This window comes from Ostrea edulis, chromosome 3, assembly GCF_947568905.1.
Source record: "Ostrea edulis chromosome 3, xbOstEdul1.1, whole genome shotgun sequence".
NCBI lineage: Eukaryota > Metazoa > Mollusca > Bivalvia > Ostreida > Ostreidae > Ostrea > Ostrea edulis.
In genome coordinates, this window is record NC_079166.1 from 19,049,569 (window position 1) to 19,064,158 (window position 14,590).

Here is a 14,590-nt window from a genome sequence, read left to right on the forward strand (position 1 = left end):
CAATTTGCCCCAATTGTTCCATAGTTTTGGGATATTGAGTTACCACATATCTTTTTATGTCAGGTTTTAAACCATTCATCGCTACAGACAACAAAACTTTTTCAGGCACATTTTTGATGGATACCATCTTAATAAGCCTGGTCAAAAATTCACCAACAGGTTCTGTTACACTTTGTTTCATTTGTAATACAGAAATATCTTTTTAAAAAAATATCTAACTCCTCAAAACGTTCTTGAAAATGCCTGTGTAATAGTTGTAGAATTAGATTTTGTTCACCAGACAATGAATCATGCCACACTTTAGCATGTACTTCTAAATAGAATGGAAAATCATCGATAGTATAAGTATACATGTACCTGTGTGTTTTGCTCAAATGCTGAAATGTGAGTGATTTGTTTATCTTGTTTTGAATTCATTTTCTGAATTCACTTTTCTGTGTCTGGCATTTTCCAGGCTATAATTGATATATAGCTTGAAAATACGGATAGATACATTGTATTTAATGGCTGAGATAAAATTTAAAAATTCATTTTAAAGTTAAGGATTATCTCCCTCATGGATAGCTCTTATTCTTGTACGAATTTGGCTCCAGTTTTTGGCACTCTAGTTTTCTTTTTTAGCTCTTACAAGTTTATTGTTATTTCGAATTTCCACAATGTCGGCTTGAGCATCATTGAAGAGACATTTTTTGTCGAAATGCGTATCTGGTGCATTAAAATTGGTACCGTATAAGTTTTACATTATGACCCCTGGATCGAGGCCTCTGCTGGTGGACTGCTAGTCCCCGAGGGTCTCTACAGCCCAGTAGCTAAGTACTTCGTTAAGTAGCTTGAAAACACGGATGTATATTTAATTGCTGTTATAAAATTTAGAAATTCATTTCAAAATTAAGGATTATCTCCCTCATGCATAGCTCTTATCCTTAGACGAATTTGACGCCACTTTTTTGGCACACTATTTTTTCCTATAATAGCTCTAAAACTTCATTGTTATTTCGGATTTCAAACATTTCGGTAGAGCATCACTGAATATACATTATTTCTCGAAATGCGCAATTGGTGCATCAAAATTGGTGCCGTATAAGTTTTAAGTAATCACTAGGCCTGTGATATTAAAGCAAAGGTGAAATATTTTCATTGACAAACAACATTCAATATAAATAATTCTATATTTAAAACAATCATATTGAAGGTCGATTTTTTTCCCTTTTCCATTCACTGCGTGTGTCAATGTATATCTTATTTGCCGTGCGAAAATGTTACATGTAAAATAATTATAAGAATATAGATTTATGAAATTGATACCTGTACTACCATTATTTTTGACAGATCACCAGCTTCAAAGTGTTGTACCACATTTTCTAGTCCTATGGTTTTCTATCCGTTGCCCTTCTTGCGTTAGTCGCAAAATCATGTGTCTATAAATTTCTTTAAACGACAATCTGAGCGTGACATCTGACAAGAATGTGAAATATGAAGTGTGTGTGTTTGTGTGTGTGTGGGGGGGGGGGAGGTATCATGATCAAGAATATCTGGGATGACTGCATGCAGTGCGTATTTTTAGGTATTTAAGTAGTAAGAACATTGACAGTTTTCAGCTTTTTGTGTTAGAAATCTCCAAGTTTGCAATTTTCATTGTCAATGTAAACACGGAAGTTCCCCTATATACCCATAGTGTAGCGAGTTCAATGCTCACTTTTTATTATATTTTTAAAAATATATCACTTAATTTTCGTCAGAACGCAACATCGGGCCCCATTATACATTTTAAAGTCACAACCTATACACTTTCACATAAAAACCATTTAATGTCCTCTCTTGAAATATGTACTTCGTACGATAAAAGACGTTGCTCAAACATAGCTTTGTCCTGCGGAAGTAGTTATGCGCATGTGCGAAAATTATCGTAAAACAGACTATATGTACGGATTATGTCACGTGCTGAAATTGGTTGGTTCATGGAAGAAAATATTATTAGTAATATAAATATTTAAGAATCTGGAGAAGCTCACTTAATGGACCTCATCGGAGGAAAACGTGTCCAAAATTTCTCTTGATGTCAGCAGTATTAATAGTTGGAGAAGGTGTCCATTATGAAATCAGGCAAAGGTCGACACATGCTATCTCTCAGATTCTCATGAAACTTGTGTACAGTTTCCTACTGACCCCGATATCAAAATTTTCAAATTAAAATTTTCAATCACGTTTAGTTTGGGTTCAATATGGAATAAATAATTGAAGTTAAATTTTCGGTGCAAAGAGGTCACGACATTTTGGAAAAAAGTGCTACGGTTGTACAGCTCTAAAATTCTAAAATGTCATATAACTAAGAAACAGAGAAAAGTAATATCTGATATGTTAGATATACACTATATACAATAAGTAAGAGGGTTTTGGTGTGTATATTATCCAATGAATGAATTTATTAATCGTTACAGTTGCACATAATTCACATCAATATTAAAAATCTAAGATCTCATAAAACCCAATACAATGTCTCAACAGAAATAAATTATGTATCACCACAACGTTGAAGAGATGTATTCTAAGTTACAAAATTGAATTCAATGGGAAAGGTAGGGGTTGATGGAGAAAAGTTGAACTGAAATCTCTAAATTCAAATGTGTCCATTAAGTACAAAAAGGTCAACTACTTAAATGAAGGTTGTTAATCTACATAAATAAAAATAAATATGAAGTAGATGTAATCAATCAATGATTAAAAGATTAGAATTGATGTAAATTTACTAGAATTTATGAACATTCAGAAATAAATTTCATGTCTTTGTTTCTCAGTTTAGTTTTAAATTAATGATTAATAATAATAATTGGTTTTATATAACGCCTTTTCCAGCGTATGCTGCTCAAAGCGCTTTACAATAATCAATGTACATTATTACCCCGGCAGACCTTATATCAATCTAGAACTTTCTCAGCCTCCTAGGAAGCATACAGTGCAAGCTGCCATTACAAGCGCTAGAGCACTAACATTCTAACAATATCTTTCTCTGTCTATAACTAGGTACCTCTTTTACACTTGGGTAAATTCATGTAAAGGGCCTTTCCCAAGGACACAACGTTAGCCCTGCCGCGGTCAGGACTCGAACCCACGACCTTTCGGTCGAGAGTCTGACGGCCTAACCACTCGGCTTCATGAGAACAATTACAGAGCTGTATATAAATGTACCTCAGTGCACTTCGCACCATATAACGTGACAATAAAAACCTACGTCATGACGTACAACTTGTTTACAGTTGTATCGCGGGGAAAGTGTCATAATAGTATGTCTTTATTTACTACCGTTATCAAGTGATAAGCAATATACATGAACAATTTTCTTGTCAAATGCTTATCATATAATCATATATTATTATACCTCAGTATGATAATTCTATGCAACGCTTAATCTAATTGGTCTAGACAGTCACGTGCCAGGGATGACAAAACTTCATATATCCCTCTCAAACATCATATCTCCTCGTCATATTTACTACTTGGGCAGTCTGGTGCACTTTCCGTAAATATAACGTCAAGGTAGACGAAGTTCGGTGCGATGTCACAATAAGTTCGAGTCATTGTACTTTCATAATTTCGAAAGGCAGAAAATATGTGGGTCTCTGATACACACTTTAAAGATCGCCAGGTTTTGGTTGATACAAAAACAAGCAAGTAAATCAGCATTCAAGGTGAATGGAAATACAAAAACTGGTTATCATACCACTGTATTTTTAGTAAACTTGAAATCGCAGAATTTTCCCCAAATCAATAACATTAAAACCTATGACTTTTCAACACTTTACATGACCATTCCTCACGATAAATTAAAGACTAGACTTTTTGACATCATAGACAGTTGCTTCTTCAACAAAAACGGAAAACGGAAATATTCATATCTAGAGATCAGTCATTAAAAAAACTTACTTTGTTAAACACCACTCTGATTCCACGCACAAGTACTCTGAAGTTGAAATAAAAAATATGCTAGAGTTCCTCATTGACAATATCTTTGTGGTCTTTAGTGATCAGGTCTTCAAACAGTCTGATGGAATTCCCATGGGCATGAATTGCGCTCCTTTGTTAGCTGACCTGTTTCTATATTCATATGAAGCAGAATTGATTCAAAAACTTCTACGTGAGAAGAAAAAATCTCTCGCTGTGGCCTTCAATTCGACATTTCGATATATCGATGACGTTTTGTCTATTAACAATAATAGCTTTCATTCATATGTCGATTTGATATATCCCTGTGAGCTCGAAATGAAGTACATCACAGAAACGTCCACTTCTGCTTCATACTTGGATATTTTATTGAAAGTAGACATTAACGGCAAACTGACAACTCAACTGTATGAAAAACGGGATGATTTCAGCTTCTCCATCGTCAACTTCCCATATTTGTGTAGCAATATTCCATTATCACCTGCATATGGTGTTTATATATCTCAATTGATTCGATATGCAAGAGTTTGTTCTGCGTATAGTCAGTTTTTAAAATCGAGGTAAGCTATTGACAAACAGGTTGATGGTACAGGGGTTTCAACAGTCTCGATTGAAGTCAGCATTTCGCAAATTCTATGGTCGTTATAACGATCTAGTTCGTCAGTACAACCTCGCATTGGGTCAAATGCTGTCTGGCGTGTTTCATACCATTTGTTAAGCCGTTCTTGGCACACTGATTTTGACTGCGGATAATTCCGTTTACCTGATCAGGATATAAGGCTCACGGCGGGTGTGACCGGTCAACAGGGGATGCTTACTCCTCCTAGGCACCTGATCCCATCGCTGGTGTGTCCAGGGGTCCGTGTTTGCCCAACTATCTATTTTGCATTGCTTATAGGAGTTATGAGATTGATCACTGTTCGTTATCTTCACCTTGCATTTCATTGTTTGTACCGTCTAATACGTTGACGGCGCTGTGTTACTGTTAGGGCAATCTCAGCTGAATATAATGTATAGATGAGCGGACCCCAATTTCAAATGCATTTTTGTAGTCTTGTTTTGTTTCGGTATAATAAACAATTCATTGCATGACTGTTCCGGGAATATGATTTTTCTTGGGTGAATAAATCTTCATATCTCCCTTACTATCATGCAATAAATGTATAACATTTCTTTTTCATATCAATTATTCTGCATTTATCAAATCTAGTTTTCGCGAAGGTGACGTTCACTTTACATGTATATTGTTACCTTGAAATCTCCTGATTCCGATTAACACTGCGTTTAATTTACATAATTTATTGCGACCAGCTGCAGTAAATGCAAAAGTGCAACGATTTACGGTGCTTAATATCTATAATTTCTATATTTATATTCCTATTATATTGATATATACGAAAAGTGTTGAGAACAACTTCTGACATTAAAAGAAACCTCTTTCCGCAAAAAGAAACCTCTTTCCGCATCTGATAATCTCTTGCATATTCTCGAAAATTAAGATATATGCTGCATTAGATGCATTTTAAACTTCCTTCATTTCTTGGAGAACTTGCTCCCAAGACTTTTCAGTTAATGTAAATTAAGTTCTGTTTTTCAATATTAAAAGAGTCGGCCTGTATGTAACCGATATCGTTGCACTTTCGCAATTATCACAATATTTTTTGTCAGTTCTAAATATATAATGTCACGTGATAGTCTCGTGATGATAAACACATGGCTCGATGAAAAAATATGGAAGCCTACTGGGTATCGGTTTAAATGTCGTTTCGTTCTGGTATATTGTTCATTAAAACACATAAGACCATTTTATGCATCTATTTTACTTTATTTTTGTATGGGACGCCTTAATTCAATTGAGTTACATTCTATATAATAAAGGCAAATTAATGCTTATGTAAATCATCATATAAATTTTACAATGTTGATTTGTTAGGTCATTTGAGAAAATAGTCAATCAATTAACACACACATATGAAATTAAAATTATCAGTAATGCAACTGCCTATCATGAAGAATCTTAATTCATTCACTTACATTACAAACCTAACATAGTCATATCCAGAGGGGAAGGGGGTTACGGAGGTTAGAACACACACTCCCCTTTTCTCTGGGACATCTATGCAGGTTTTTGTTTAGCATTAACCAGAAATTTCCTGACTGTCCTGTAAAACATTTCCATTTGCATTCATGACATTAAACATTCCATATTCCATTTTCTGCCTACATCAGAGTGGCAGGACTTCCTTTAATGCATGTTCCCTCTGATGTTGAAGTAGATTTTGACCAGATTTACAAAATGTTAGTAGAATTTTACCCACAAAAATGTTCAAAAAGTGTCTTTAACTGATGAAGATTAGCTAGCGATGAATAATACACATATCCATTTTCATCAAATCATCGGATATGATCTAAAACAGATCTTAGATAAATTTTCTGGACCCCCTTGCTGGACCCCGCTTTTCCAAATCACTGGATCTGCCTCTGTTTAACAAATGTCAATAAACAAATCATGTCTTAATGTCTGGTACTTAGTATCATGCTTTGCAAAGAAACAACAAGAGCTAGTGCATATTTCCTACACTTGCTACCAACAAATTTCTCCCCAGAAATTATATTGATATATCAACAATAGATGGGTCAAATGCTATCTGACGTGTTTTGTACCGATTTGTTAGGTCATTCTTGGCACATTGATTTTTGACTACGAATAAATCCGTTTGCCTGATCAATATATAGTGCTCAGGCCGGATGTGACCGGTCGACATGGGGTGGTTACTCCTCCTAGAAACCTGATCCCACCTCTGGTCAAATATATATTATTGGCAAAAACCATCTCGTTTCAAATTTGTAAAGTTATTAAGTGTTCATAATGTACACGAACTTTGTAATTTAGGGAAATATTTATGTCTTGCATTTAAATTGCAAGAAAACCTTGTTTAAAAGTTATTCTCCGTTGCTTGTTTGAATTTGTACACCGTTATACAATGCCAATTTTATGTATTTATGCATACATTGTACCTGATGTGATAAGACATATCACTTAAGCAATAAAGAGAGTAAAGACTACGGATAATTCCGTTTACCTGATAAAGATATAGGGCTCACAGCGGGTGTGACCGGTCGACAGGAGATGCTTACTCCTCAACGGCATCTGATGAAATCTCTGGTATATCCAGGGATCCGTGTTTGTCCAACTCTTTATTTTCTATTGATTATAGGAGTTATGAGATTGATCGCTGCTCGTTATCTTCACTTTTCATAGGACCCACAATTTGTGATTGGTGCGACAGACAATAGGAGATGTTTATTCCTCCTTGACACCTAACTAATAATTACAGTAATGCTACATTGCATAATGAACCAATGATATGTGCAAAAAATTAAAAATCTAAATAATTGAAGCAAATAGAGCTTTTTCTAGATTATGTTGAAGAGTTTTCAAGCATCTAAACACCTCACATACTAATCAATTTACCAGTATCATGGTTCGTTCAAAGCAAACGTACAGCTCTTACATCAAAATTAATCATTTCCATTCCTTTTACCTTATATGATATATCTAAGTTTCGTAAATGTCAATCGTGAATTAAGATCCTTCAAAAGCATGCAAGCATGATGTATCTAGCATTTTGTACTTATGTATGCCAGTATCAAAGTTATACAAACAGAATGACACACGTTTCAATCTTCTAATTGATTGATTGAATATTGTTTAACGTCCCTCTCGAGAATATTTCACTCATATGGAGACATAACCACTACCGGTGAAGGGCTGAAAAATGTAGGCCTGTGCTCGGCGCTTATGGCCATTGAGCAGGGAGGGATCTTTATCGTGCCACGCCAGCTGTGACACGGGGCCTCGGTTTTTGCGGTCTCATTCGAAGGACCGCCCCATTTAGTCGGTTTTTACGACAAGCAAGGGGTACTGGAGACCTGTTTTAACCCGGATCTCCACGGGATTTCAATCTTCTACAACAATAGATAGATAAATAGATAGATAAAATATATTATTATTGAAAGACCATATATCTGTACATTACAGCGGTTTAAATGTCAAAAAATGTATTTCTTATTTATATACAAGTATTTAATCTAATTCAATTATTTTTCAGATATGAGTGACGTTTCAACAATGTTTAGTTCCATTGAAGAGGAACACAAAGACCTTGCTAAACTTGTGAAAGCTGCGAAGTCTGGCAGATGGGGAAAAGTGTGGGATATTATCGGATGTCCAGATAATGAGAAGAAGTCTTATTTATTGAACTGTGTTCCAGAAAACCGTCGTTGGACTGTCCTACAGCAAGCTGTTTGGTGGAATAACAGCATAGCCGTCTCAAAACTTCTGCATTTTTCTGGCATTGATACTTATGGTAAAGCAAAGAAAGGAAAATCTGAAATTGGGGACGATGGTGGACTTACGGCATTTGAGATAGCAGAGAAATTCGGATACAAAGAAGTTTCTGACCTTTTGCGTAAATTTGTAGGTGAAAAAAAAATACAAGAAGTTGATACCTTTCAACTGAATGGACAAGTTGCGGAAATACAGGGATTTGGTCTTTTTGGATTGGCAATAGCAGCGTACAAGAATACGTTTCATCCCAATGCCATCGATTCTTCAAAACCATTATCAGTTATTTTGAAAGACATATTTCATGAAATGAATACCACTGATAGATGGAAACTTATACGTGACAAGCTTTCAGAGTCTGTGTTTCTCTCCTGTGAGGAATATAGCGAGGAAATACAAAAATCCGAAAGCCGAGAAGAGTTCTATAGGACAATAGTAAACGTTTACACGAATGAGGAAACAAGATTGTATACAAGGGTCAACACTGCACTTCGACGCCAGAAAGTAAACGGATATAAACCAACCGCCGATGATTTGGCCTTGGGACCATACGTTCTAGTTTATCAAATGCTGCTGATGTACTGGCAAAAATTGAAAAAGGAAAGTTCGAAAACATACAGAAAAATGATGCTCACGAAAAGCGATCAAAAAAAATATCAGAAAGGTCTCAAATTCGTCTGGTTGTCGTTTGTTTCAAGCTCTGTAAACCCCACCAAAGCTTTACCTTTTCCCACAGAGGAATTCGACGAAGAAAGTAAGCACTCAACTATCTTTGAGTTTGACAATACCTGCGATTGTCAATGGCAACCACGAAACATTGAGGAGTTTGCGGTGTACAAAGAAGAGGAGAGGGTTTACCCTGCTGGCTCACAGTTCCTGATAACAAACCGAAAAGTCAAGGATGGGGAAACCCATGTCTATCTAAAACTACTTGCTTAGTCGGTGTCATAAAATGGTGTGTAGTGTTTCATGTTCCAACAAAAATAAGTCAAAATTTTGAGTAATGATAAATCTCAAATGCTTACCAATTCATTCTTGCATTGTTAATTTTGATATTAACTGAAAAAAAGAACCAAAAATTGAGATATAAAAGGCAAACAGATATATGAATTTCTACTGAAAGAGTTGCTACGATTTTTGTTAACGTTATAAGCGATATATTTCGGGTAAATAAATGATTTATAATTACTTTCAATTTCCACAGGGCAATAAAGCTACAGACTGTGGAGCATTCTAAACCTTTACTACATTATGAACTTCATTTACTGATTTGATCATGTACCCAACACTACAGTCACATTTTTCATTTCATTGCTAGCTTAAATCTTTGTTTACTAGTTTCACATTACTAGACTACATTTTGATTTACAAGACTGTTTACATGTACTGGTCTAGTTTCCTAAAACTTTACATGCACCTTTCATGATAGAAATATTCACTTTTGTGACCTTGACCATCATTTGACAAAACCAAGTGGTTATTTGCTAAACACATTTATCAGTTTTTGTGATTTTGTAATAGTTTATTTTTCCCTTCTACCCTAGAGAAGATCAGTATGGGAATACCTAATAATTACTGTAGTTGAAGTTCTATTCTGATTTGATTGTTTCTTGAGTTGGTCGACATTGCATTGCTTTCTTTTTCATGAATTTTTTTTAGTTTTTTAAATAGAAATCTTTTCTTTATTAGTCATTATTGATTTTAATATTGTTATTGTGTGCTTATTCTTTTTTTAAATTATTTATTCTTACTGCCTAGTAACAAGAACATCTCACTAGGTATGACTTTTGCACTGATTAACATAACCAGTTAACTAGTCTTTACAGAGATTAATTATGTCAATCTTTACTACTATCCGCATTGTGGATCAGTCCATTGGACGAATATAACTTGGACTTATTCCCTCCCTAGAAAAGGGATTAGCAAGTAAATGCTGTGTAAATAGGCTTGTAGATTTAGCGTAGTTTTAATGTTAGTGTTTCTTTGGCATAACTTTAGCCATCTCATTCAAATCTTTTCGTTTGTCTTGAGGAAGGGATATATCGTCCCGACAATCTAACTGTTCGTATCGTTGTTCATTTTAGTGCTTTGTATAATCTTTGTCTTTGACATCGCAATTACGATGTGAAATCGACACTGATAGGTGTACAATAATACATAACACTTAAACTCCTTTAATTAAATTTAAATAGACTATTCTACAAAATAATATGCAGTATGTTCAGATACAGTAATATCTCGATTAAAATCAATAGTAAATTATCTAAACCTTGCTCACCTGAACTAAGAGTAAGACAAAGTTATGTTTTTTAAGCCCAAATTTATTCAAAATAGTCTGAAATGATCTTTCAAATTTGCTTGATAAAGACAATGTAAACTCAGTCTCACTTAAAAAAAACCAACGAATAGGAACTTTATTATATGTAGATTACTGAGCATTGATATCGGATAACCAGCAATCTTTGCGACAAAAACTTGATCTATTGTACAAATATTGCAGAAAATCACTTCTTACAAAACAAAAAAATAATGATCTTCAACAAAAGTGGAATTTAATAAAAGAAAAGTGTACAATTAATGGTGAAGATATAGAATGTGTTAAAACATATCAACATTTAGGTATATTACTCTACTATTCTGTTTTGTTCAAAGAGACAAAGTCTCATTTGTATAACAATGCGTTAAAGTCATCATTTAAATTATACAAAGATATAAAATCAACAGATCCATTCATTAAAACTTTACTACATACATTTGATCAGACCATCAAACACATAGTTACTTATGGGTCAGAAATATGGAGTGTATCATGCAAGGCAAAGATAAATGTCTATACGAAACATTTAATTTTGATTGTAAATTTAGCACTGATCAGGGAAGAAAAATACAAACATGACAGTTTTATCAGAACTGGATAGACATTTAATGTTTTATGCTATCATTGTAGCAATTTTCTCTTAATGCCATATTCCGTGGGGATCCGGGTTAGAATAGGTCCTCAGTACCCCTTGCTTGTTGTAGAAGGCGACTATATGGGGTGGCCCTTCGGATGAGACCGCAAAAACCGAGGTCCCGTGTCACAGCGGGTGTGGCACGATAAAGATCCCTCCCTGCTCAAAGACCATAAGCACCGAACATAGGCCTAAATTTTGCAGTCCTTCACCGGCATTGGTGATATCTCCGTATATAAATATTCTCGTGAGGGCCGTTAAACAGCAATCGATCAATAAATTTTAATACCATAGACTTCAGAGCATGTCTGAGAACTCATTATTATACAATGCATAAAAGAAAATATAATCTTGGATAGTTGTACAAAATAAATAGTTGGTTTTCAAAAGTAAAATATATCAGAAAATGGGCATATTATTGTCTAAATGTAAATTAATGGTTTATGAAATGAGAAGAGAGTTGTCTGTCCAGTAAACTTACAACATACTTCTACATAAAAAGAAGTTTTGAAATTGAACATTATCTGTCTTTAAAAAGTTATGAAGAAAGAAAAAATATATGTAAATTTAAAATAAGCGTACATAACCTCAGAATTGAAAGTGGAAGATATGAAAAAAAAAGTACAAACACGAAAGGACAGAAAACAACCCTTGGAAGAAGTGGAAGACTTTATAGGATGTGCGACATGAATTGTGTGGAAGATGAGATTCATTCACTGATTGAATGTCCCTTATAAAGATGACAGACATGTGTTTTGAGGATATTACTAAACATACTTTAAAAAAATATAATTTAACAAATAATGATTGATTGATGTTTTCCGCCACACTCAACAATTTTTCAGTTATCTGGTGGAGCCCAGTTTTTTATTGGTGGAAGAGAGAACCCATAAGTACACAATATACCTGGGAAGAGACCACGGACCTTCCAAAAGTAAACTGGGAAACTTTCTCACTTATCAGCGCGAGCAGGATTCGAACCCGCACCGACAGAGGTGAGAGGCCGTGTGATTTTGAGCGCGATGCTCTAACCACTCGGCCACGGAGGCACTTTTTAACAAATAAAGAAAAATATCTGTAGATTATGTCCGATGAGAATGCTTATCAAGCTAGACAATTTATAATAATTTTTTTAAATCAAGAAATAGTCCATTATGTAAACTTAAAAACAACCAAACAAATGTAAATAATAATAATAATAATGATAATAATGTAATGATATTAATTTACAAGCGTACACGTTACATGTTCTTTTTTTTTATACTATATCAATCACAAATCTCTCTCTCTCTCTCTCTCTCTCTCTCTCTCTCTCTCTCATACGATGTTTTAGATGCAGCTCTGCCTTCATCATTTTACATTTTTTCTCAATAAAGAAATGTTTATGGGGAGTGTCTGGATAATACAATGATCAGTGTATAGCTTTTACATTTCATGCAAATTCGACGGATTTTTAGGCGCAGTAGATCTAGTGGGGATCAGGTATTCCAGGTATTTAAAATTACCACAAATGTTGGATTTCTTTCGAAAAGTGTGACATTGGGTCGGTGCAAGACACACATATACCGGATTGACATTACATAAGAGTTGTGTGTGACTCAATAACAAGGACATAAGATGAAAATATTTCATTCTTACCAAACACTGATATAAAAATGTTTTGAAGTTTCCCCATGATATCAAAGTAGTATTAAAAGATTAAAACTATATTTGTTTTATATAATTATTCGCCTTTTGTCAGATGAAATTGATTAATTATTTAAACTAGCTATAATTAATTACGTTGAGAGAGTAATCTAACATGTCCTTATCAATATTGATCAATAAGTAAGATCTGAAATGTATACAGTGTACTGATTTTTACGAATATTCAGTCAATTGGATTGCGTGTTACAAATGAAATTGAATTATTCATAGTTAGTGTTCAGTCAGATATCTAACCCCCTCAAAACAAGTATTCATGATGAAGAGCATATATCTTTATTAATCCAGTGTAAACTCAATAAGATATTCACTTCACTACATATCAATACAAAAGTAACACTATTCATTATCGTTCATCCTATTCCTGATTACTACTGACAGTAATTCTGACCAATAATGATTTAAAGGTGGTCCATTCTGTCCATTTTAGGTTTTTAAAAGTTTTTAGTTACATGATGAATAACAGTTTTACCCATTTGAAGGAAACGATGTACATAAAACATATAAACCGCACCATCTTTTTGCTAAAGTTATTGCTTTTTTTTTTTAGCATTTGTTCATGTTTTATTGGCCGGGCTACTTGTGTCATGTGACTAGTCAGCCTGTTATAAACACGATCTAGTCAATTTATAGTTATTAGTCAATTATCTGATGTAAGCCCAGTCAATTCATTGTTATGTATGATTATGTAATATGCAATATTAGTTGGTAGTCATTTGTTATTTCAATAAATTGAATGACAAATTCACACAATGGTACTCTTTCTTATCTTTTCATTTGTAGCGTACAGCAAAAACAAGCTGCAAATTACCTGAATTGTTTATCTTACATTTGTTGGGGAAAATTGTGAATATCAATAAACATTTATTGGTACAATCAATTGTTTTATATTCAAATTTTGAAAGTTCGTATTTATGTACCGTACACCATGATGATTTTCTAATTTTTACGATTTCCACCTGTAATGCGTCTTCAAACTGACCGCTTTACCTGTCGCTGACCAATGGAACAATTAATTACTTATGACCTATTCAATTCATTCTGGCGAATTTTTCCTTTGTTTTCAAGCATGGAAATTTCCAACAACCACCACTTCCCCTCCTCCCCTTTTTATTATGCTTCACTAAGCCATTATAAGATTGATTTTATGTGGACCCTTTTTGTGCACCACCTTTTGGCTGTAGTTATTACTTTTTAGCATTTGTTTAGGTTTTATTGGCTGGGCTACTTGTGTCATGTGACTAGTCAACCTGTTATAAACACTATATAGTCAATTTGTAGTTATTAGTCAATTCTCTGATGTGAGCCCAGCCAATTCATTGTTATGTATGATTTTGTAATATGCAATATTAGTTGGTAGTCATTTGTTATTTCAATAAATTGAATGACAAATTCACACAATGGTACTCTTTCTTATCTTTTCATTTGTAATGTACAACAAAAATAAGCTGCAAATTACCAGAATTGTTTTTCTTACATTCTTTGGGGAAAATTGTTAATATGAATATTAGTTTGGTTATTAGTTCATGTACGGTATCACCATTGGTATATTGTCACAACCTAGGAAAGGCTGCTTATTATACAATGTCAGAGGCCAGACGTTAGGAATTACGTCACCTCATAGTGACGGTGATATTCATACAGTGAA

The 14,590-nt window shown here is 34.1% G+C and overlaps 1 protein-coding gene across 2 annotated transcripts in view; it reads left to right on the top strand.

Annotated features, from left to right (window-relative positions):
• The window catches only part of LOC125674623 (uncharacterized), a 33,107-nt gene extending 18,780 nt beyond the window's left edge, over positions 1–14,327 (top strand). Inside the window, exons 2-3 of one of the 2 annotated variants that reach the window (XM_056157683.1) lie at positions 8,052–9,242; positions 9,492–14,327. In XM_056157683.1, coding sequence (XP_056013658.1) covers positions 8,054–9,226 — 1,173 coding nt within the window. In that variant the 5' untranslated portion in view covers positions 8,052–8,053 and the 3' untranslated portion in view covers positions 9,227–9,242; positions 9,492–14,327. Of the gene's footprint in view, positions 1–8,051 lie in introns of both variants that reach the window. The other variant, XM_056157682.1, reaches the window with a different exon arrangement.
• The last annotated feature ends 263 nt before the right edge of the window (positions 14,328–14,590 follow it).